General features: G+C 53.2%; 4 protein-coding genes across 4 annotated transcripts; 1 reads left to right on the top strand and 3 right to left on the bottom strand.

Annotated features, from left to right (window-relative positions):
* Positions 1 to 8,879: 8,879 nt before the first annotated feature.
* On the bottom strand, positions 8,880 to 11,048 carry LOC145419186 (uncharacterized). Its single transcript, XM_080287423.1, has one exon. The coding sequence runs from the start codon at positions 11,046 to 11,048 to the stop codon at positions 8,880 to 8,882; it is 2,169 nt and encodes a 722-aa protein (XP_080143549.1).
* A 4,282-nt stretch (positions 11,049 to 15,330) lies between these two features.
* LOC145419187 (uncharacterized) lies at positions 15,331 to 17,301 on the bottom strand. Its single transcript, XM_080287425.1, has one exon. It carries the CDS (start codon positions 17,299 to 17,301, stop codon positions 15,331 to 15,333), a length of 1,971 nt encoding a protein of 656 aa, XP_080143551.1.
* A 1,250-nt stretch (positions 17,302 to 18,551) lies between these two features.
* LOC145419041 (histone H2B-like) lies at positions 18,552 to 18,923 on the top strand. The gene has a single exon (XM_080287285.1). It carries the CDS (start codon positions 18,552 to 18,554, stop codon positions 18,921 to 18,923), a length of 372 nt encoding a protein of 123 aa, XP_080143411.1.
* Positions 18,924 to 21,975: 3,052 nt separating this feature from the next.
* LOC145419030 (histone H3.2-like) lies at positions 21,976 to 22,386 on the bottom strand. The gene has a single exon (XM_080287276.1). The coding sequence runs from the start codon at positions 22,384 to 22,386 to the stop codon at positions 21,976 to 21,978; it is 411 nt and encodes a 136-aa protein (XP_080143402.1).
* Between the last annotated feature and the right edge of the window lie 862 nt (positions 22,387 to 23,248).

Consider the following 23,248-nt stretch of genomic DNA (forward strand, 5'->3'; position numbering starts at 1 on the left):
AGGACGTTAAAGAGGAGAGGGCTCAAAATGCTTCCCTGGGGGGTGCCATTAGGATGAGGATGAAAAGGGGAGAGGTGCCCCTGAAAGCGGACCCCCGCAGTGCGTTCACTGAAAAAGTCCCGGACCCAGGATATGAGCCTGCCCCCTACTCCCCTGGCCGCAAGGGCCGCCAAGATAACAGTGGGGTTTGCCAGTTCGAAGGCCTTCTCGAGGTTGAGGAAGATGGCCATTCCCCGTCCGCCCCTCAGCTCCCAAGGAATGATGCAAGGCAGTGGGTGGCACTCCTACCTGGATGATAGGCATAAATCCTTGGGTGCAGCAGTCCCAGCCGCCAAGCAAGACGAGCCCGCACAACCCTCTCAGCTGTCTTAGCAATGCAACTGAGCAGGGAGATGGGGCGCATGGCAGTGGGATCGCGAGGCTTCGGAATCGGGTGGATGACCGCCATCTTCCACGACCTCGGTAGACGCCCCTCAGACCACGAGAGGTTGAGCAGATCAAGAAGGCGATCTTTCCCACAATCTCCAGCATGTGATAACAGAGAGTAGGTTAGCCCGTCGAGCCCCGGAGCAGTGTCTCCTCTGTGCTGCAGCGCTTTATGCAGTTCCCCGCTGGTGAAGGGAACATCGGCGGGGTCAGGCCTTTCACAGGCAGTTTGAATTGCTGCAAGACGAGAGGTAGACAACTGCTCCTGCTTGTCTCTAACGGACTGTGGAAGATTGTGGAAAGCAGAGCGATCCGCGAAGTGTTGAGCGAGACGGCTGGCTTCAGCGGCTGGGTCAGGGTGAGAGGGAGGACCGGGGGGACGTGGATCAGAGATAGACCGGATTCTTCTCCACATCTCCCTGAGAGTGGAGTGAGGGTCTAAGGTCCTGCACCATCTGATCCACGCTTCCTCCTTCAGCCGGCGTTTTTCTGACACGACGTGTTGCGTGACAGCAGCAAGGTGTCGGCGGTGCGGGGATGTGCGGCGCTGCCGGTATTGCTTTCGTGCAGCGTTGAGTCTGTGGTTAAGTTCCTTGACCCTGTCGCAGTAGATCCAGCCGTCTCGGTAACGCTTCTCGGAACGTCGCTGTTGTGGGATGGATATGGAGGTGGCCTGTGCAAAAGCACTGGCAACTTGATCTGCACTACCCTCGAGGTCCAGGACGGGAGGGGAGGCCTCAAAAATGGTGGATAAGGCCCTGGCAAAGGCAGCCCAGTCAGCTTTGCTGAGGTCCCATCTTGGTGGGGGAGGTGGGGGCAGGGGGAGGGGTGTGAGTGGCAGCCTGATCTGTATGGCAAAGTGATCGCTGGCTAGGCGCGGGTGGAGCGACCATTGCGCCGAGCCAGCAAGTGGGGTGGAGGTGAATGACAGATCCAGGCGTCCTCCCCGAATGTGAGTGGGTTCTTGAATGTTGTTTATTAAGGAGACGCCTTCCATCTCCTCAAGAACGAGAGAGATGTGCCGTCCTGCCTCATTGGATGGAAGGGGCGATGCAAGAATGCCATGATGGGCATTTAAGTCCCCCCCGATAAAGACAGAACGGGAGGCAGTGTGGGAGAACACCTCCCCCACATCAAGAGTGCCCCCCTGGCTTTTGTAGACATTGTACAGTTAGTGAGGAGGATGCCAGGTGTAACACAACACCTTGCACCTCTACACCTGGTCCACAAAAGGGCAGGGGGTCACAAACAGTGTGGGGGACGTGATCTTGGACGAGAATGGCACATCCTCGTGTGACTCCACGTTCGTAGGGGAGGAGATGGGAGGTGTATCCAGGTAGCCAAAAGGAGGAACTGTCTGGGAGTAAGGTCTCCTGCAGGAGGAAGACGTGGGGCTGATCCCTGGTGACTGCCTCCTGCAGGAGGGGGAGCTTGTGTCTGATCCCCAAACAGTTCCACTGTATTAATCGGATGTCTGCAGGGTTTGCTTGCAGGTCATGGGGGGCAGGGGGCTGTCGCCCGAGAGGGAGACCGGGGCCTCGACCACCGTGTCGACTGCCACTGGTGCCGGCGCTTCCTCTGATGGGAGGGGTGGGAGACAAGGCTCCTGAGCCCTCTGGGATGAGGTAGCGGTGTGTCGAGGCCGTGCCCTCCATCTCGGGTGAGCCGCCCTGCGCGGTGGGGGGTTGGTAGTCTCTGGAGGGGGTGCAGGCTGAGCTGTGCCGCTTTGCTTCTTTTTGATGGCCAGATTGATGATCCCATCGATTGCGGCTGAGACGGGCTGTGGAGCACGTTATTCCCAGGCATTGGCTGATCCCCACAACTAAGGCCTCGGCTATCTGTTTCCCAATGGAGTGGAGCTCCACGAGGGTGAATACAGGCTCCTGCTGAATGGGGGCCTGGGAGGGACTGTGAGTGGCCCCGGCTGATGGGTGCTGCGGTGGCGAGGCTGGACAATGTACCTCTGCAGTCGTGATGACCTGGGTGAGAGCAGGTGGTGGGGGGACTGTTGTCGTGGTGCATAGAGGTGGGCTCGGCGTGGTAGGCAGCGGAGGGAATTCTGCCTCGCTGGTGGCTGGGACTTTTTCCGTGGGGCGGCGCTGTTGGCCCCAAACGAAGGTACCTGGAGGGGCTGGAGTCAGGCTGATGGCCTGCTGCTCCTGTACCCATGCCACTTGCTGTTCGCGGCCTTTCAGTACTCTCCTCGTTCTGGCTGGGCAGCTGGGGTGCCAGGCATGGTGCGATCCTGAGCAGTTGGGGCATCGGGAAGTTACAGGCTGTTTTGTTTTCAGCCTTGCCAGGCACTGCTCGGTGTCGTGGCTGGCGCTGCAAATGCCGCATACTGGGGGGCGGTGGCAGTTGGCCCTGTGGTGTCTGTATCTTTGGCACCTGTAACAACGGAGCAGCTCTGGCGTGAAGGGGCGCAGGTGGAATTCGCCCCAGTTCCCTAGATCGAGGGAAGGTATTAGCGGGCCCCTCAGAGTGACTGTGACCTGAAGGGTCTCTTCCCGCGTGCGCTGATTTTGGCAGCGCTTTGTCTCCTCCACTAGGGGGTGCTGTAGGAGGATTCCCACCAGCATACGCCTGGGGTAGCCCATGACAGTGACCTTGGTGAGCTGTTCGCCCCTTTGCAGCTCTACAATCTTCAGAAGTGGGGCCTCGTCCTCCGCCAATGCCCTCAGTCGCAGGTAGGTCTCCTCGTCCCGGGGGATGAGGACACAGCTGTCGTCGTGGCCGTAGCGGTTTGTGACGGCTAGTCCCTTTAGGTGGTTTTTGAGGGCTTGGACCGTGCCGTAGCTGGTCGTGAATCCCGGTTGGACTGGGACATGAAAGGCTGGGAAGTTGGAAGGGGTGGTGGAGGAGGCCGGACTGAGACCGAGGGGCGTGGCGCAGAAGGGGGCCTCTGAGGAGCTGAGGGGCATGGTGCAGGTGGGGGCTGCTGGGGAGCAGTCATGCGTCTGGCCGGGATTCGTTCGTTTCCCTGTGTCGCTAGTGATTTTTTGTGCAACACGAGGGTCCAGCCCTCTTCATCAGGAGAGTTAACAGCAGTGGTGGCAGCAGGGGCAGGCGGGGTGCCTGTGGGGGTAGTTTCCCTGGCAGCAGTGGTGGCCTCTGTGGCGCTATCGCTTGCTCAAACACTCGGCTGGGCCTTGGCAGTAGGCTGTGGTGCACTTGCAGAGGGGGGGCAAGGCGGTCGCTTCTGAGTGCTGGAGGGGCTGCGAGTTACTTGGGGAGAAGCCTGGGAGCCTGAAGAGGTGGGAGCTGGGGCAGGCATGATCCCATCCATGGTTTCATGAATCCGCACGATCTTAGCTCACGCGGACGAGGACGTGGTGGTAGCAGCATACCGTGGGTGTGCTGCAGGTCCGTTAGGAGGAGGAGGAGCTACTGGAGGAGAGTTTACGCTCTCGCTTCTCCCCGGTAGTGGGCTTGGTAGGGGGTGGCCTCGAGGGCGGGGGGGGGGCGGGCAGGCCCCTTAGGCCTGGAGGTGCATGCCACCTTCATGGCATATGCACCAGGCAGTGCAGAAAACGTAATTTTTTTTTTTTTTTTTTTTTTAAATAATGATCATTGCGGCGCAACTGCCAGGGTCATATGCCGCCGTATAACAAAGAAGTAAAAAACAAAAAACAAAAAACAGAGGATAAGCCACACAATCAAAAAGGAGAAATTCTAAATATCCTTAAGAAGCCCTGCCTCCTTCACAAAGGAGAGGGTTGCCCCTCCCAAGACACAGGAATCCTCTCCAAGCACGGAGGAAAGATGATACACACCACCATCCGATTGGTGGTCAGAGAGGAACCGACGCCGCAAATCCTCAAGACTAGGACACTCCACCAACAGGTGCCGAACAGTCAAGGGAACCAGTCATCACAGAATGGAGGAGGAGCCCTCTCCATTAAAAAACCGTGAGAGAAACGGGTGTGGCCAATGCGGAGGCGGCACAAAGCAGTCTCCCATTGACGAGGGAAGCCATGGTAACTGAATGAGCCCACCTTCTGGCAAATCGAGCGCAACTTATTGGCACCCACAGCATCCCAGTGCTCCTGCCAACAGCACCAAACCCTGAAGGCAATAAAGGAGCGCATATCTGCAGCAGGCAGACGATACAGAGGGGACTGTGCAAGAGGGGGACGAGCCGCTGCCGCCTTGGCCAGCTGATCAGCTCGTTCATTCCCTGCCACTCCTACATGAGCTGGAACCCAACAGAAATCTACACGACGTCCACGACGCCCTAAAAGGAAAAGCCACTCTAAAATGGATAAAACCAAAGGATGAGAGGGATTAAAAGACTCCATTGCAGAAAGAGCACTTCGTGAGTTACTAAACACAGTAAAAGCAGTGTGGGGGAGAGTGAAGAGAATCTGAAGGGCAAATAAAATAGCAGTCAGCTCAGCCGTAAAAACAGAAGCAGTCACAGGGAGGCTCCCACCTCGACAGAAGGTGGGAAACACCACACCAAAGCCCACACCCACATCGGACTTAGATCCATCAGTATAAACTGGTATGGAGTCCCCATGAGAAGAGGCATGCTCTAAAAACAGAGAAAATAAAACCAGAGAAGGAAGGGAGGCCTTACTGGATGAGAAGAAACGACAAAATGTCACCCTGGGGAGAAGCCAGTAGCCCACCCTCGGGACACGATGGGGAGTGATCGGCACAGAAGGAACAGAGAAGCTAGACATAACTGACTGCACCCTGAAACCAAAGGGCTTTGGAAAGGATGGCCGAGTGGCAAAAATAGGTGACCGAGAATCTTGAGAGACCTTGACAAAGGGCACAGAGTCTGGGAGACGAGATAAGCGATACCAACATCTCATCAAAAGGGAAGAGCGGAGCAAGTCTAAAGGAAGGACACCAGCATCAGCCAACAAACTCGAAATCGGGGAAGATCGGAATGCCCCAGTGGCGAGACGAACACCAGCATGATGTATGGAATCTAAAATACGAAGCCGGGCTTCTGAGGCAGAGGAATAAACTTCACATCCATAATGAAGTTTGGATAAAATCAGAGACTGATGCAAGAGGAGGAGGGTCTTGCGATCAGCTCCCCAGTATGTGTGCGCTAAAACTTTCAAGAGACCCAATGCTCTGAGACACTCAGCTTTTACGTACCTCAAGTGAGGGACCCAAGTCAACCGGCTGTCAAAAATCAGCCCTAAAAACCGGGTTTCCTTTAAACACGAAATACGACGCCCATCTAAAAAAGGTTTGGGTCAGGGTGGACTCCACGAACGCGGCAAAAATGCATGGCAACGGTCTTCTTGAAGGAAAATCGAAAACCTCGTTCATCAGCCCATCTAGAGACACGGTTGAGAGCCATCTGCATCCTCCTTTCTGCCATTGACATCCGTGAGGCAGTGACAGAGATTGATAAATCGTCAACATAGAGAGAGCCACGAACACCATCAGGGAGCACAGAAATAACGCTGTTAATTGCCACTGCGAAAAGGGTAACACTTAGTATGCTCCCTTGTGGCACACCATCCTCAAGGGGACGTGCAGTAGACAGCTCACTCCCGACTCGGACCCGAATAAAACGATTAGATAAAAACTCCCGGATAAAAGTGGGGAGTTGCCCACGGAGACCAAACTCATAAAGAGATTGTAATATACCATGACGCCAGGAAGTGTCGTACGCCTTCTCCAAATCAAAGAATACTGTGATATGATGCAGAAAACGTAAAGGCAACTCAAGACACACACACACACACACACACACACACACACAAAGTGATAATTAATTTACTACAATTCGTCTGTTGGGTTGACAGAACAAGTCAACTCAACAGTAAACAGATGAGCAGAATTGAAGCAAATTAATTATATAGGAATTTAATTTAACTGAGCAAATCTATCAGTGTGAACTAATTTGTTAAATAAATCAGAACACCTGGACAGACCTATGCAGGAGAAAGTAAATTAAATAAGAACACAACGGTAATGCTATTTAGTTTAGAAAAACTAGGTTAGGTGAGTCACGGAACTAATTTGCAATACAAACTAATTCCTCAGACAAACCCAACGAGTTAGTGTAAACTAAATATAAGACTGGGCAAAGGGAAGCCAAGAGCACAATACTAAAGTGATATTTAGTTTAGTAGAACTATGCTGGGGCAGCCACAGAACTAACTTGCAATGCAAATTAATTCCTCAGAAAGCCACAGCAAGTTGAAGTAAACTAAATATAAGGCGGAAAAAAAAAAAAAAACGGCCGAGAAAGAACCCTACAGTGACGGGGGGGGGGTCCCCGTCCTCTAAAGGACGTCGAGGGAAGACCCGTCACTGCCCCGTGAGGGACTTTCCTAACCCTAGCCCTAACAGAGAATGCCGCCCTCACCGCCTCCTATAACCAGGCCCTAAAGGCCCCCGTTCATGGAAATGCCCTGCGGCACTCCTTCAGGGTTCGGCGTCGTACTACGGTGAGGGACACTAACGGCAGGCCGAGAAAAACGCGAAAACGAATACTCCCTAGAGCAAGAGCAGGGCTCTTAAAAAAAGGCAGGGAGAAACGCTGTGCAGTGGAGAGAAAACACACAGCTCTAGCAGCACCGGCAAGGCCGATCACAGCTCCAGTGTCGATCAGTGGTGATGAAGAGGAAGCAAGCTTCCAAGACAACACCAAAACAGGACCGCGTGGAGATAGAAGCAGGAACAAAGCAAGATCTGGAGAGCTGGGATACACGTGTTGACAGCACGACTGCAGCAGCGCGAGTGCGTAACCCGCCTTTGTTTGTTTGTTGATATTCGCCCCGCACATGTAGGGGCACGGGCAAACAGAGAGCCCGTCAGGGAAAAGTCGGAATCAAGCTCCCGATTCAGAGCAAAGCGGGAACAGCAGGCTGAAGGACGAGGGGGAGCGGGAACAGCAGACTGAAGGACGAGGGGAAGGCGGCAGGGGCAGGGGAAGGTGTGATGGTTGGTGGTGAAGAACGGCTGGGCAAAAAAAGCACCTCAAGGCTGCTCATCAGATTCGGAGACGTCGGTATACTCGGAGTCGTGATCGATATCCTCTTACAACTCCAGCTCCCCAGAGTCCCTAAGGCGAGGTGGAATGCCTAAAGGTAAGTCTTGAAGGACCCGGCTGAGAGCTAGAGTTAAACCGCGTTCAAACCTGGCGGCGAGGAGCTCACGAGCATCGTCTGACTTGGCAGAGGATGGCAGAAGAAGGGCAGGTGAGAGGCTTGCAGGCGGCGGATCAGTGGTGGAAGTTGTGAGATCCACTCCCTCAGCAGCAGGTGGAAAAACGGGGGGGGGGAAGGGCCCTCGACGTCTCGGTGGTTGGGCGAAACGGGGACGGCAGCCCTTTCCCCCTCGGCTGCAGACGGCAAGGCGTGGATCTCAGCAACGGTGGTGATGGTGTCCAGCTCCATGGCCATGATCGGTGCCGGGTCAGTAGGGGGAGAGGCAGACGAGCCAGTTGCCCTGTTGAGGGGTCGGTCCAGGCACAGCTGTTTGCGCGGTGTACGGCGGGGCCGAGGTGGAGGTGGCCGGGACTTGGGCTGCGCAGGAGGCCGCCGGGGACGACGATCTGGGCGAGGGGCTGAATGTGCATCTCCGACAAAGCTCTGGAGGATGACAAGTCTTGGTAGCCCATTCTCCTCAAAGATTTGAGAGGGGAGAACTTGCAACTGAGCCTTGTCACCCCCACAAAAAGCCTGTGCCGTAGCGACGCACATCGAGACCAGGAGATTAGTCTCCCCAGAACACCCAGGATCACGAGACTGGCGCCTCTGGGCCGTGGGGCGCCGCCGTACATGGGCAGAGCCCTGCACAGCAGCACCTCCCGGCCCAGTGACATCTGTAGCCTCGGGACCATTGGGTGACTGACGGAGCCGAAACTCCACAGCCTCACCCTCGCCCAGAGAGCGCCGAAGGTGTTGGGGGTTAGGTGCAGCGATCCGGAGACTGTGCACGAAAACATCAGCACCGGTGTCCCGGCGCTTGATGAAGCCGTACCCAGACTTCACGCTGAACCACACCACCGAACCTGTGATCTTAGTGGCTCCCAGCGGTCTAGAACTACTGCTGGATGCCCCCCTCAGTGGGTCGTAGGCGGTGGCATTAGAGCGCTGGTCGGGCATAGCTGGGAAGGTCTCACTGAGACGACAGTGATCTTCCTCCTATGGCTGCTCGACCGGAACTGGTAACCCGCCGTTCGTTCATTCGTTCGTTCAAGATTTCCTGCACCCGTGGTGCAGGCCGGGCCATACATTAGCCCAGTCAGTGAGCTCGGCGTTAATATATAAGTGGTAGAGGCAGCATTGGCAGCCCCTCGGCTGTGTCTTAAATCTAATTAAGTAGGAAGATACACACACATACACGCAGACAACCACACAGTTATACATATATACACGTACAGACATCCATATGTACCGACAGACAGACACAATACACACAGATGTACACATGTGTATATGGACAACAACACAGGCACACCATAGGCATGCATGCTAGGTGGGAGGGGGAGTAGAGCGCACAACTTGAGTTAGAACAGGGAGGGGAGTTGTGACTACAACATAGGCCGCGGCATAGCGGATGGTATTTGTTGGTCTTGCAGCTGCATGGGTTCGGGGTATGTCTGGATTGGGGAGAGGGTGTCTTTTTCTGATTTGGGAGGTGGCCGGACATCTGAGGAGGTAGTGCAGGAGGGGGAAGGGAGTGGTTATCTGGCAGTGTTGACACTCAGAATCAGGGTCGGCATCATCGCCCATAATCTCAGAGAAACACTTATAACCAAGGCGAAGGCGACGCAGACGATTAAGTGTGTTTGTGTCATACTTGGCGTTAAAAGGCAGGGACTTGTACTGTGTGGCTGCAGCATACCATCTGGCAGAGGGAGAGCCCAGTTGTACTTGAAGACGGTGATCTGCTTTATTTAAAATGGTTGCCTGATGGCCGTTAGAACGTTTGACCTGGCTTAAGCTGGTTGGTAGTTCTAGGTCAATATTCGGTCTATCCAGAGTGGTCTTTGCTGTGTGGTCAGCCTTCTCATTCCCGGCGATGCCGACATGACTTGGGATCCAGTTGATAGTGATCGTTCCCCCTGCATTGCAGATTTCCGTGGCTGTGTTGAGAATGTCGTATATAAGTTTGGTGTTATCGGTGTGAGTTTGTCGGCGAAGTGTATGAATGGCTGAAGCCGAGTCCGTGTGTATGATGGTGGGAGATGTAGGGGCGTGCTCTAGGACGTCAGAGAGGGCAGCAGAGATGGCTGCCAGTTCAGCTTGAAGGGTGGAGGCCCAGTCTGTGATGCGCAAGCTGTGGGAACGATCTCCACACACAAAGGCTGCTCCTGCCCTGGAAGACGTAACCGAGCCGTCAGTGTAGTACATGGCTGAGTCAAGGACTGCGAGGGAGGCGATTTGTTTGAGGCCCTCTTGACGCATCAGTTGGGTGGGGGTACAGTTCTTGGGTGGAGAGCGGGGGATGATGAGATTGAACAGAGGGGGGCTCCAAGGAGGCTGGGCCTGGTAGGTGACGGCAGGTCCAGCTGAGACCTGTATGATGTGATCAGCCAGGTTGTAGGTGTAAATAGCGTGCGCAGCACTGTGAATCCAGTTGTGTGACAGTAGGTCAGGGTGGAGATTGACTGCTGCTACAATTCGGGGCAGGAGTGGGAGGGGAGAGGCGTTGTGGGCTAGCTTGGCCGCGAGCCCAGCCATTCTAGCGGCTGTGCGGAGGTGTAGTGACTCTAGGTTGCATTCAAATCGGAGGTTGCAAAGGCGTGTCCACATGGGAGCTCCAGTCATAATTCGCATAGCATGGTTTTGGATGACCTCGAGTTTGTCAAGCAGTGGGGAGGCAATAGTAGGCAGTGCTGGAGCTGCGTAGTCAACCAAGGCTCGGATGGTCTGTGTATAAAAGAGGCGGAGGACTTTGTAAGTAACTCCCCTCCCCTTTCCTGCCAAAGACCTCAGTGCATTAATGCGGAACCTCGTTCGTTCTCGGAGGTGGGAGACTTCTGGTTTAAATGAAAGTCTTGAGTCGAAGATGACTCCGAGGTATTTGTGCGTGGTGACATATTTGATTACAGAATTGCCAAGGTGGAGCCGGTCTGTAGGAGGGTTTATGAGGAAAGGGAGGGCCTTAGTCTTACAGGGGTTGATCTTAAGGCCCAGCTCTGTGCATTTCTGGTGCAGTCTCAACAGGGCCCTCTGGGCTTTAATATAGTAGGGGCCCCCATGGATGACCAAAGTTATGTCATCTGCATAACAGAGGAGACGAGCTCCAGGGCCTAGGTCCACTTGCAGAAAGCAGTCTATTATGATGTTGAAGAGTTTCGGGCTTAGAATGCTGCCCTGTGGAGTGCCATTCGTGTGTTGGTGTACAGAGGACGTGTGCCCCTGGAAGCGTACTGCTGCTTTTCGGCCCCGGAGAAACCCCTCCAGCCAGCTTAAGAGACGACCCCTGACACCCCTGCTTGCAAGGGCTGCCAGAATGACATCTGGGCACGCAAGCTCGAAGGCCTTCTCCAGATCGATGAAGACGGCTAGGCCTCTGCCGCCACGCAGCTCAGACAGGAACGAACTCAGGCACTCGGCAGTCCCCTTACCCCTGGCATAGGCAAAAATATGGCTGTGAAGGTCTGGCAGGAGCCAGGTGAGTCGCCGGAGCACCATCCTCTCGGCAGTCTTGCATAGGCAGCTGAGAAGGGAGATGGGCCTGAAGGTGATGGGGTCAGTTGGTTTGGGGATGGGGTGAATAGTGGCAGTCTTCCACTGATCTGGGAGTTTGCTCATGGACCAGGAATGGTTGATTAAATCAAGGAAGGCAGATCTTGCCGTGGTGCCAGCATGTGCGAGCATGGAATATGTGATACCATCAGGGCCCGGGGCAGTGTCAGTTCTAGTTTTGAGCGCGTTCTCTAGTTCATGGATGGTAAACAACTGATCACAGTCTGCTGGGGTGGTCTTGCAGGTGTGTATCAGTTCTGATCTGGCTTGGTGTAAGGCTTCTTGCTGACGTCTAGTGTCATCAGGAAGCTGGGTGGGAGAGGTCCGCTGAGCGAATGCAGCTGCCAACCTTTCAGCCTCTCTCTGTGGATCGGGATGAGAGGGGGGACTAGGTGGATGGGGGTTAGAGACAGTCCTCAGCTTCTTCCAGATGCTCCCCAGCCGTGAATGAGCCCCTAGGGATCGACACCATTCCAACCACCTTTCCTCCTTGATGTCGGCCTTTTCGGATATGGAGTGCCTGACGACAGCTTGAAGGTGGGCTAGGCTGTCAGGTGTTGGGTTGGCTCAGTGGATCTTCTTGGCTCTGTTAAGACGCCTGTTAAGTTCCTGCACTCTGGCACAATAGAACCAGTGGTCCTTATGGAAGACTTTTGGTGGGGCGGTTTTGGGGATGGAAGAGCCTGCTGCTGTGCTGAAGGCGTCTGTGAGTAGAGTGGCATGTTTTTCCAGGTCGACTGGGGGGGTGAATGCTGCTGTGTTCTCCAGTGTGGCAGTGAAGTGTGACCAGTCTGCTTTCTTGGTGTTCCACCTTGGTGGGGGCCCAGAAGGTTTAGGGAGTGGGGCCACATGAATGGTAGTGACAATAGCATGGTGGTCAGATGTGAGGGTGGGGTGCAGTTCCCAGGTGCTAAGGGTAGTCAGGCCAGAGGAGACGAAAGAGAGGTCCAGCCTGCCTCCTCGTACATGTGTTGGTATGGTGGGGTCGTTAAGGAGAGCTATATCAGGCACCTCTTCCAGCATCTGGGCTATATGGCGGCCAGCAGTGTTAGTGGTGGACCTGGACCCAAGACTGGGGTGGTGGGCATTGAGGTCGCTGCCGATAAAAAGTCGTGAGGTAGCAGAGAGAGTGGCAACTTCTCCAAGCTTAAGGTCGGCATTGGGGGGGCGATAGATGTTAAAAATGAGGAGGTGGGTATCAGCCAGGGTGATGTCAATTCCCTGTATTCGATGTGGTCACCATAGTCTGGTAAGGGACTGATGGCTGTGGCTGGGATGTGGCTGCGTACAAGAATTGCACAACCTCTAGGGCCCCCTGGAGAGCTGGAGAGGAGGAAGGTAGTGAAGCCTCGCAACCTGAAAGGTTTGAGAGGTTGGAGGAGGGTCTCCTGGAGGAGGAGGATGTCAAGTCGGTCCCTGTGGGCTGCTTCCTCCAACAAGGGGCGCTTAGGCGATGCACCTTGAATATTCCATTGGAGAATTCGTAGTGTTGGGACGGTGGGGGTGTGACTGGGGTCTGGGGGAGGGGGAGGGATATCCCTCAGTCGTCCATTGCTGTGCGTGATGGTATGGGGGACCGTGAGCGAGGCCTGTGAGTGGTTGTGGTTGAGCTTGATGGTGTGGGAGGTTGGCGATGCGATGTGCGTGTCGGTATGTCTGTGGTGAGGGTTAGGCTGCTTGGGTTTGAGGGAGCCGATTGAGGGTGTTCCCGGGGTGTGTTTTGAGAGAGGGATCTGCTCCTCTTGTCTTCCTTGCTTCTTTGTTTGCGGCGTTGTGTGGCTCTGACAGGACAGTGTGCTTGGGGAGGAGTGGGGGAGACAGTATGAGAGGGAGTGGGAGGGGGCATGGTGGGTGGCGGCAATGTTACTGTCTGAGTTGGAGGGGGGTTGTGCTGATGTGTGCTGGGTACGGGAGTCGTGGGTTGTTCTTCTAGACACTGCACTATGGTCTTGTCGATCATAGTGAAAATTCCCTCTGGGTGTGGGATGGGCTTGCCTATCATCATTGTTATCCAGTCGGTGATGAATTGGCCGAGCTGTTGACTGAGGAGGCAGAGGTCTTCTTTGCGCAGCAGAAATTATCCCTGGGGAGGTGTAGGAGCTGGTGGAGGGGTTTGGGTTGCAGCGTCTGGTTCCGTCTGAGTTCCGATGGTTAGCACTGGTGGACGTGTACGAGATGAGTGAGGGACAGGGGGATGGGGTGTGGTGGTAGGGGAAGTCCGAGGTGAAGGGGCTGCAGAGGGCATGCCAGTTCTTGGAGGTAGAGGGGGGAACTCCTCTGGGGCCGGTGGAGGCTGAGGTGTGGGGTGCGGTGCAGGCTGCTGGCCCCATGCGAAGGTCCCTGGTGGTGCCGGTGCTGTAGTCGCCCTTGCCTGGACCCAGCGATGTTCTTTTGCCATGCCCTTCTGAACTAGGTTTTTCCTCGCAGGACAGAGTTTGTTCCATGCGTGATGGGGACCGGTGCAGTTGGGACATTTTGGTGTCACAGGTTGTTTGGCTTTCAGTTTGTCTATGCATTGCTGTGTGGGATGATGACTGCTGCAGACAGCACAGGTTGGAGGATGGGTGCATCGGGATTGGTGATGGCCATAGCGTTGGCAGTTGAAGCAGCGGAGAGGTTCTGGGGTGTATGGGCGGATGTTGTAGATGCCCCATGATTTCAGGTTTAGAGTAGGAGGGATGGAGCCCCTGATGGTGACAAGAACCTGCTTGGTGGGAGCTCCCTTGACCTCGCATCGGGAAGCTTCCTCTTCTTGGTCGTGGCGTTTGATGGCTTCGATTGGAAAATTTGGGGATAGTGCTGGAGGACGACCTTCCTGGTGGTTAGGTTCGGGTCCAGTTTCTTAAGGTGTAAGGGCTTGCCTGCCACCGTGGAAAGGTTTTCTAAGGCATGCAGGGTATTCTCATCAAGGGGAATGAGGATGGTGTTAAGGTTCCTAGTTGCCTCCATCCGAAACTGAAGGTGGGGTAGCTCGGTCTCGATAGCGACAACTGCTTCATAAGGGGTCAGGAAGGCATCAGTACTGGAGATGAGAAAGACTGGATACTTGGAGGTAGGCTGTTGGTGTGGCCTTGTCATGTCTGGGGGGGCCTGAGATACAAGTTGTGTGCCCCGACGTAAGGTGACAGTGGGGTTAGCGTGGTCTGAAGCAGGGAGGGAAGTGCTCGCTGTTCCTGGGAGGGTGTGTGCACGCCTTTTTGTCTTCCTGTCAACAAGGATGAAGCCGTCGTCAGGGTTGCTGGGGGCAGGGGCTACAGTAGCTGAGGTAGTGGCTGCAGTCATCTGGGAGGAGGGGCCGGCAAGGTGAGTCAGGTCAGTGGCGTCAACGCAGGTGGGTTCAGGAACGGCATTAGGGTCGTCGTCAGCATCCATATCTAGGCAAGGGTTCTCAAAGATGTAGTCAGGGCCAGTGAGCCGTGGTTTCTTGGCAGAGGAGCGTGGTGCATTGCTGTTGGGTGGAGGTGGTGTGGCAAGGTCGCCACCAGGCTCAGGGGCAGGACAAAGGTCGGGCGTGTCCATGAAAAAAGAAAAAAAGAAAAAAAGATGCACTCGTCAGGAAACCTACCTATTACCTGTGGCTAAAATTACCCCGAGTGCAACACCCCCCCCCCACTAATGGAGGACGAGGGGTGGATCGTGGGTATGCCTTGGGTAACCCTTCACAGGGACCTAACCTAACCCCTAACAGCAATGCCACCCCAGACGCCTCCTATAACTACCCCTGCCTAAGGGGCCCCCTCGTGGATGTTCCTAAGCGAACAAACCCTCGGGGTTCAGCGTCGTACTACGCCTGGGGTATCTAGTGGCAGCCTGACGAGTGCATAAAAAAAAAAAAAACTAAGTCCAAAAACACGCCGAAAAAGTCGAAAAAACGGGAAAAAACCAATGAGGGTAAATGAGACTAAGTCTCAAAACCCCCTCGTAGTGTCAGAGACAGAGTCCTAGAAGGTGGCAAAACCAGGTAAAGTGGAGAAAAAAGACAAGAGGGCCAGAAACAGAGTCCCAAAAGTGGCTAGAAATCAGGGAAAATGAGCAAAAAATCGATAAGAGTAACTGAGACTAAGTCCCAAAACTCAAGAGCTCTGACAGCACGTCTGCACACGGGGAGAAAGCTCGCCAGAGTGGGTAACCCGCCGTGTTGTTGTGTTGGGATATTCGTCCCAGGACGTACTGGGACACGGGCAAACATGTGAGCCCGTCACAGTTGCGCTATGCATGCGCATCTACATTATCGTGGCGGTGGGTAGCGACTGACTATCCGAAGTAATAGTGAAGTAGGAGCACGGGCAACTATGCCAGCGGCATCCCTCACCTCATCTTCTGATGGGACGTATGCCCCACTAGGGAGAGACCTGAGAGCAGAAGTCAGAGGGCAATACAATAGATAGTGCAGGAGAGGCTCCTCCGACCTCTCTAAGCAGTGTTCACAAGGGTCTGGGGCCACTCCTTTTATCTGTTTATAGCATAAGTATCCCAAACGTAAACGCCGCAGCCTCACTAGCAGACGATTCGGTAAGCCCAGAGGGGGCTGCAAAGGTGAATAAGAAGTGGCACTGGCATACCAAGTGGCAGAGCGTGAGCCTTCAGCCACACATAGCCTATGTTCCTCCACTGATTGATGTCCAATAGTAACAGCGAAAGATCTAATGATTTGAGCCTGACTTTTGCAGAGTGGGAACGTGACAGCAGGGAGAGAACAGGCAGAGCGCGCAGCCTCATCTGCCATCTCATTCCCCAAGATGCCAACATGACCTGGAAGCCAGTGAAGGATGATCGTGGCTCCCCCACGGACGAGGAGAGAAGCTACAGTGTGTATGGAGGATAACAAAAAGATGTTGTCTTTGAGGGAGAAGGAGCGAAGGCGCACAATAGATGAGAGCGAGTCTGTATGAATAACCACACGGCAATATCGGCGGTTGTGTGCATGCCGTAAAGCTCCCAGAATAGCAGCGAGCTCTGCCTGGAAGGAAGACGCCCCCTGGGACACCCGCCAAGACTCCACCATGTCACCAAAAACAAAGGCCGTCCCAGCAGTGCCATCAGCTGCCACAGAGCCATCAGTATAATAAACTGCTGAACCCGCAGACCCTAGCGCAGCTACCCGGCGAAGACTATCCTGACGGAGGAGTGCTGGGATGGTGTTGCGAGGCTTTCCACCTGCTGGATAAACACACCGGAAAAGGGGAGGCTCCCAAGGTGGTGGTTCCTCAAACCCATTGAAGGGCGAGTCAGGGACCTGGCATATATCGTCAGCAGCACCTATACTATGTAGCATAGCAACCGTGGCACGGGCCCAGTCCCGCCCAGGGGCCGGGTCAGGAGGGCGTGACAGAAGCTGCTTTAGAAGAAAAGAGACTGGGAGATGTGGCCTGCGGTGCACAAGTTGCAGAGAGGTCGCTGCAGCCCGGAGCATAATTCTGCCCTTCAACGATGGGAAACCGCCCTCCACTCGCAGATTCACCAGTCTGGTCCAAGGAGGTGCATGCAGAATGATGTGCAGAGCCTCATTCTGCACGACCTCCAGAGACTGGGAAACATTTGGGGCAAGACCCGTCAGGCAGATGGCACTATAGTCCACCAAAGACCTAATAACGTGGACGTAGAATGTGCGCAGCACATAAAAAGAGGCCCCCAAACTCTTCTTTGAGAGGGAGCGAAGAGCAGACAGACGTGTCTTTACCCGCTCACGCAAGTACCTGACGTGGCTCTCGAACGTAAGGTTGCTGTCTAGCCGCACCCCAAGATATGTATGTACCGCCACGAGAGACAGCTGGTGGCCACCAAGCAGAAGGGGAAAGCGGGGAGGCCTAAGGCCAAAAGGCATGCATTTAGTTTTATCAAAATTAATTTTTAGGCCCAGCTCCGCACACTTACTATACAGCCGTGCAAGTGCAACGTTCGCATGTGCATAACAATCCCTCCTGGCTATGACGAGGGCCAAATCATCGGCATAGCATAGGAGGGTAATGCCGTGCCCATAGTCCACAGTAAGGAGCCCCTCCATGAGGATATTAAAAAGGAGAGGGCTCAAGACGCTCCCCTGGGGAGTGCCGTTTGGGTGGTTATGAAAGGAGGAGAGTTGCCCCTGGAAGCGGACCCCCGCAGCACGCTCATGAAAAAAGTCTGCAAGCCATGACAAGAGCCTGCCACCCACTCCCTGGTAACCCGCCGTTGTTGTTGTTGTTGATATTCTCCCCATGACGTGGTGGGGAACGGGCAAACAAAAGAGCCCGTCACAGAAGAGGCGAAAAATAGCTCCCAAAATGGAGCAAAGCAGGGACGAAGACGTGCAGACAGGGCAAGGGCGGCAGAGGAAGGGAACGAGGCGGCGATGGAAACAACCCGATGATCGAGGAGGCGAGGGGGAGAGCGGTAGACAGCGCGGCGCCGATGGAGAGGGCGCCGGCATGCTCAGGTCGAACCCCCAAACGACTCGGTGATGGAATGCGGCTGGCTGCTCGGATGTTAACAGAGGGCAGAGTGGGACGAGAGAGCGATGGACAAAACGGCGCCGATGGTAAGGGCGCCGAAGCTCAGGTGGAAGTCCCGAACTCTGCCCTCAACCCCCATCTGACTCGCTCCAGCTCTCCACAGCAGCAGGTGGTGGCGTGGAGGGTAGGCCCGGTCCTGGTGGACGCAAGGGGCACAACCCCGGTCAAGGTAGTATCGGAGGAATGGCGGTCGGCCATGGAAAGGGCGGACGGCCTACATCTCCTGATGGGCTGACCGGGGCACTACCGAAGGTGGAGAGGACAGGCCCGCCCCTTGGCTGGTGCGGCTGCTGTGGAGAGCTGGTCCCGCCGGGAACAGCGGTGGAGGTGTTGCCTCGGCGAGAGGTGGACTGTGAGTGGCAACCCGCCGTTCGTTCGTTCGTTCAAAGATTTTCCCCCCCTGTAGAGGGGACCGGGCCATATATTAGCCCAGTTGGTGGGTTATGGGCTGAGAGTAATTGTTTGTTCAGTCTTTTTTTTTTTTTTTTTTTTTTTTTTTAATATTAAGTTGGAGGGGGAGTGCTGCGCACTACTTCAATAAGAGTGGGAAGTTGGGAGGTGGCAACAACTGTGGCGGCAGTGTTTCTAAGTGTTCTTTCAGGTTTTGCTGCAGTGTGGGACCGAGGGATGTCGGGGTTTGGGTATCGGGAGCTTGTTCTGATGCGGGAAGTGGCTGGACAGCGGAGGAGGTAATGTAGGAGTGGGTAGGGCGTGATCATTTTGCAGTGTGAGCATTCAGTGGTGGGGTCGTTATCTGTGGTAACCCGCCCCCGACCTTCCCTTAAATACCCGTCTTCCCGATCCGGCCCCATCCTGCCCGCGAATGGGAACGAGGCAGAAGCCGGGCTGCGATCTGGCAGCAATCACTTATAAGGATTTCAGCAAGCGCGTCCCCCATGTCAACTCAGTCTCTCGCTCGCTCCCGCACCGTGCACATACCGTCTGACTCGGCGACGCCATGCCACCCAAGACCTCCAGAAAGGCCGCTAAGAAGGCTGGCAAGGCCCAGAAGGCCATTGCCAAGGGAGACAAGAAGAAGAAGCATAGGAGGAAGGAGAGCTACAGCATCTACATCTACAAAGTGCTCAAGCAGGTCCACCCTGACACCGGCGTTTCCTCCAAGGCGATGTCTATCATGAACTCTTTCGTGAACGACATCTTCGAGCGCATTGCTGCAGAGGCTTCACGCCTGGCACACTACAACAAGCGTTCAACCATCACCAGCCGGGAGATCCAGACGGCCGTCAGGCTGCTCCTCCCTGGCGAGCTGGCCAAGCACGCCGTGTCTGAAGGTACCAAGGCTGTCACAAAGTATACCTCCTCAAAGTAGAGAGGTTACTACGCTCTTGGCCATTTCAACATTTCCGGCTCCAATCGGAGCCACAAGATTTTCGATAAAAAGGGGAAAGTTCGTTCGTTCGTTCGTTCTAAGATTTCCTGCAACTTTATTGCAGGCCGGGCCATACATTAGCCCGGTCGGTGGGGTATGGGCTGATTAAAAGACAGTAAGTGGGGAGGACAGGACCTAGGGATTGCCCAGCGTCCTGTCTCCTGGCGGGCTGCAGACAGGGCAAGGGCGGCAGAGGAAGGGGAACGAGGCGATGGTGGAAGCAGCCCGATGAGACAGACTTACAAATTATCCTCTCAGGAACTCTGGTTTATCGACCTTTCTCTCTCTCTCTCTCTCTCTCTCTTTCTTTCTTTCTTTTTTTCCCGTCATGTCTTCCTTTCTTTCTCTCTTTTCCGCAACGGTGGTTTGGGATGGGCACGTAGGCACAATCGAAATGTTTTGAACTAGGGCTGGGGGTTAAAACAATCGAGTCAAAATAAAAGAGTAAATATGGGCGTGCGCGCCTTCTTATTCATCTGGAGAACCAACAACAACAACAATGTACCGTCGCCCCAAGAAGTGACGGCACAGAGTCAGATTGCTTTGGTCACTCTCCACTGCCATACGTTCTATGAAAACAGTGAATATAAGGTAAACATTCAATGCTTTCATCACGTCATGCCAAATAACGTATATATGATATCGCGAAAATAATGATGTAAAATGAATAACAGGAGGCAGTGATATATTAGATGGTAACACTTAGTTATCTTTCCCGATTTGAATGAATGTGAAATGTATTAACTTCGCTCGCGGTGGCCAGTACGCCTATAACTCCCAGTCAGTTTTTTTTTTTTTCTTTCTTTCTTTCTTAAATAAACTCTAATGTCCTGCTCAACAGAAAATGCTGATTTGGAAGTTTTGAACTCAATGTTTGGTTTATGAACCTCTGCATTTTATTACTCTTGCGAATCGATTATGCACTGAGGATATCAGACACTGACAGTAGGTAGCATTCTCCAAGGAGCTCCGACTCTGATGTAGGCAAATTTCGATTTTTTTTTTTTTTTTTTTTTTTTTTTACTCCTTTCACCTATAGCCCTCTGTCTTATATGAAATAATCCGGAGATTTTTCTTCATGGGAAACTGGCCAAAGGCAGTGTAATAACTGCATGTCCTTGAGTGAATGGTATCTCCTTTCGTGCGTGTTGATCGAAACATTTAAAATAGCTGACTGGCTTACGCCTCCTTCCCTCTTTCTGTCGTCGTCCATGGAGACATTGGAAACGGAAATAAATGACATGAAATTATTCCCTAGTATTGTCACGGAAATTATTTTGTAACTAATAATTCATCATTTCCAATGTTTATTGAAGTTCGCTTTTGTTCAGTCTTACGCTACCCAAAAATCACTGCCTGTTACCATGCTAGATTTGAACTCCACAAAATAATTATTCCCGACTCTTTCTGAGCGCCAGTTGTGAAATATCAGTTAGTTCCGTTTAGGAATTCCTATTATCGTAACTAACCAACTGCTTCCTACAATAATTTGGAAATATACAGATAAGTGGTCATGGATTTATTTTTTATTTATTTTTTTTTTTGGGGGGAGGGGGAAAAATTTTACGTATTAGGTATAAGGAAGAGTACGGACACTATCGCTGACCGAAAACTTCTGGATACTCCGCCGGCACTTAATCTTAGGCCGACTGTACCAACCAACACACTCAACAGGCGTACAGTAAATACATGCATGACATCGTATCATGCATATTCATGTCACTCTACAATCTGTAGGTACATACAACAACACATGTGCACAGATACATTTATACTGTGTACGCAGTGACCTACACATGTACGTACACACTACAGTAAGTCAGGCTCACATACACACAAGCCCTCATACGCCCGTACACACAGACATACATGCTCACAAAGACACACACACACACAAACACACACGTACAGTATAAACATACATACATACATACACACGCTCAACTGCAGGTAAAAATCGATGGATTCAGGTTCACTTTTTTTTTTTTCTTTCAGTATATTAACTGAAGGATTTACCGTGCGTTCGTGGCCACTGTCAAACCTTCATAACGGGTACAGAGACTCTCCTAATATGCAGCGGGAATGCCTTTCTCCTTGTTCAAACCTGTGTACGTTTATGAGGGCGTGACTGAATCGATCAGGAAGTAAACGAAACAGGCAAATAACGACAACAAAAACTGTGACGTTAACAACAGATCAACAAAAGAAATAAACGAATAGGCAAGTTGCCCCTCCTCCCCCTCCCCCCAAAAAAGGAAATGAATGATTGAAAAAAGGATGAATGAATGAATGCATGTATGTAAGTATATAAGTACAGTTCATTCGTCCGTGTGTGTGCGTGCGTGCGTGTGTGTGTGTGTGTGTGTGTGTGTGTGTGTGTGTGTGTGTCCTCATACGTCCGTACACACCGACATACATGCTCACAAAGACACACAAATACATAGGTACAGTAGAAACATACATACACGAGCACAACTGCAGGCGAAAATCGATGGGTTCAGGTTCATCTTTTTTTTTTTTTTTTTCCACCATAGTAACTGAAGGATTCACCGTGCGTTCATGCCGGATAGAGAGCATTTCCTAATATGCAGCGGGAATGACTTTCTCGTTGTGCCAACCTGTGTACCTTTATGAGGGCGTGAGTGAAGCGATGAGTAAGTAAAAGAAACAGGCAAATAACGAAAACAAAAACTGCGACGTGAACAACAGATCAAGAAAAGAAACAAACGAATAGGCAAGTATTCCCCCCCCATCCAAAAAAAAAAAAAGTAAATGATTAAAAAAAAAAAAAAAAAAAAAGGAATGAATGAATGCATATAGGTAAGTAATGGAGTTCATTTGTCTGTGTGTGTGAGCATGCTTCGCTGCGGAAAAGCAAGAGCTGATATATAGAAACCTAAACTGAGGGTCTGTCATCATCTCTCTTTGAAAAAGGGTTTTGGCCCTGAAAAGGGCCGAGATTTCTTTCGATTGAGGTGAGGGGTCTCTCGCATTAGGCGCGCTCGCCACGGATGCGGCGGGCCAGCTGGATGTCCTTAGGCATGATTGTTACACGCTTGGCGTGGATGGCACACAGGTTGGTGTCCTCAAAGAGACCGACCAAATAGGCCTCAGACGCCGCCTGCAGAGCCATGACGCCAGAGGACTGGAAGCACAGGTCAGTCTTGAAGTCCTGGGCAATCTCACGGACGAGACGCTGGAATGGCAGCTTCCTTATGAGCAGCTCAGTGCTCTTCTGGTAGCGACGGATCTCACGCACGGTCACAGTGCCAGGCCTGTAACGATGGGGTTTCTTGACGCCGTCGGTGGCAGGGGCGGACTTGCGAGCGGCCTTGGTGGCCAGCTGCTTGCGAGGGGCCTTGCCCCCAGTGGACTTACGTGCAGTCTGCTTGGTACAAGCCATGGCTGAACGTGACTGAGGGAGCGAGAAGAGCGAGAGTGTTGGCGCACCGCGTTCGTTCGTTCGTTTAAAGTTTTCTGCACCTGTAGTGCAGGCCGGGCCATCTATTAGCCCGGTTCGTGTGGGAAGGCTTGTATAAGCAACTGGGAAGATGGTATGTCACTGCGGTGCCCCTAGGGCTTAGCAGCGCACTGCGTTCTTCTGCTCATTTTTTTTTTTTTTTTTTAAGGGGGGGGTTATTTAGGAGGTGGGGCAGCTTGTGCCACTTCTAAGAGGGTGCGAGTTGGTGTTGTGGCGATGATATCAGCGGCTGCCTTGCGGAGCGTGCATGGGGGAATAGGATGATTTTCGGATCTTAATGTGTCGGGATTATGGTAGGGGGGTTTGACCCGAAGGCGATATGTGGCAGGGCAGTTTAGCAGGTAGTGAAGGAGTGGTTGAGAGGTGGGGGCCTCGCAGTGTTCGCATTCTGTGGGAGAGATGTTGTTGGTGGTGATTTCAGCTTTGCAGTCGAACCCAGCTGGAGGCGATGAATGTGGGTGAGGAGGCGGTTGTCTTTGGGTAGTGGCTGCATGAGTTCAGTATATTTTATGGCCTGGGCAAACCAGGTAGCAGATGGAGAGCCGAGTTTGATTTCTGCCTCATGATCGTTGCGATTGCGTCTGGCTGTTCGTTGCTTAATCTTTTGTTTGATGCGTGATAGGCTTGGGGGTATGTCTGTGTCAATGTGGGGGTGAGCTGATGCATGTTTTGCTGCCTTATCAGCCCTCTCATTCCCCCTTATTCCAACGTGGCTGGGGATCCAGTGGATGGTGATGGATCCCCTTGCCTCTCGGATCTGTTGGGCTGTTGCATGGATGTTAGT

The sequence above is a fragment of the Coenobita brevimanus genome, chromosome 117 (assembly GCF_032717465.1).
Source record: "Coenobita brevimanus isolate Jiangsu-jjx chromosome 117, ASM3271746v2, whole genome shotgun sequence".
In the NCBI taxonomy this organism is placed as follows: domain Eukaryota; kingdom Metazoa; phylum Arthropoda; class Malacostraca; order Decapoda; family Coenobitidae; genus Coenobita; species Coenobita brevimanus.

What these genes read in the sequence shown, in the direction of transcription:
- LOC145419186 (XM_080287423.1), bottom strand. Translation starts at nt 11,048, where the DNA reads ATGGTGCTCCGGCGACTCACCTGGCTCCTGCCAGACCTTCACAGCCAT.
- LOC145419187 (XM_080287425.1), bottom strand. Translation starts at nt 17,301, where the DNA reads ATGGGGAGAATATCAACAACAACAACAACGGCGGGTTACCAGGGAGTG.
- LOC145419041 (XM_080287285.1), top strand. Translation starts at nt 18,552, where the DNA reads ATGCCACCCAAGACCTCCAGAAAGGCCGCTAAGAAGGCTGGCAAGGCC.
- LOC145419030 (XM_080287276.1), bottom strand. Translation starts at nt 22,386, where the DNA reads ATGGCTTGTACCAAGCAGACTGCACGTAAGTCCACTGGGGGCAAGGCC.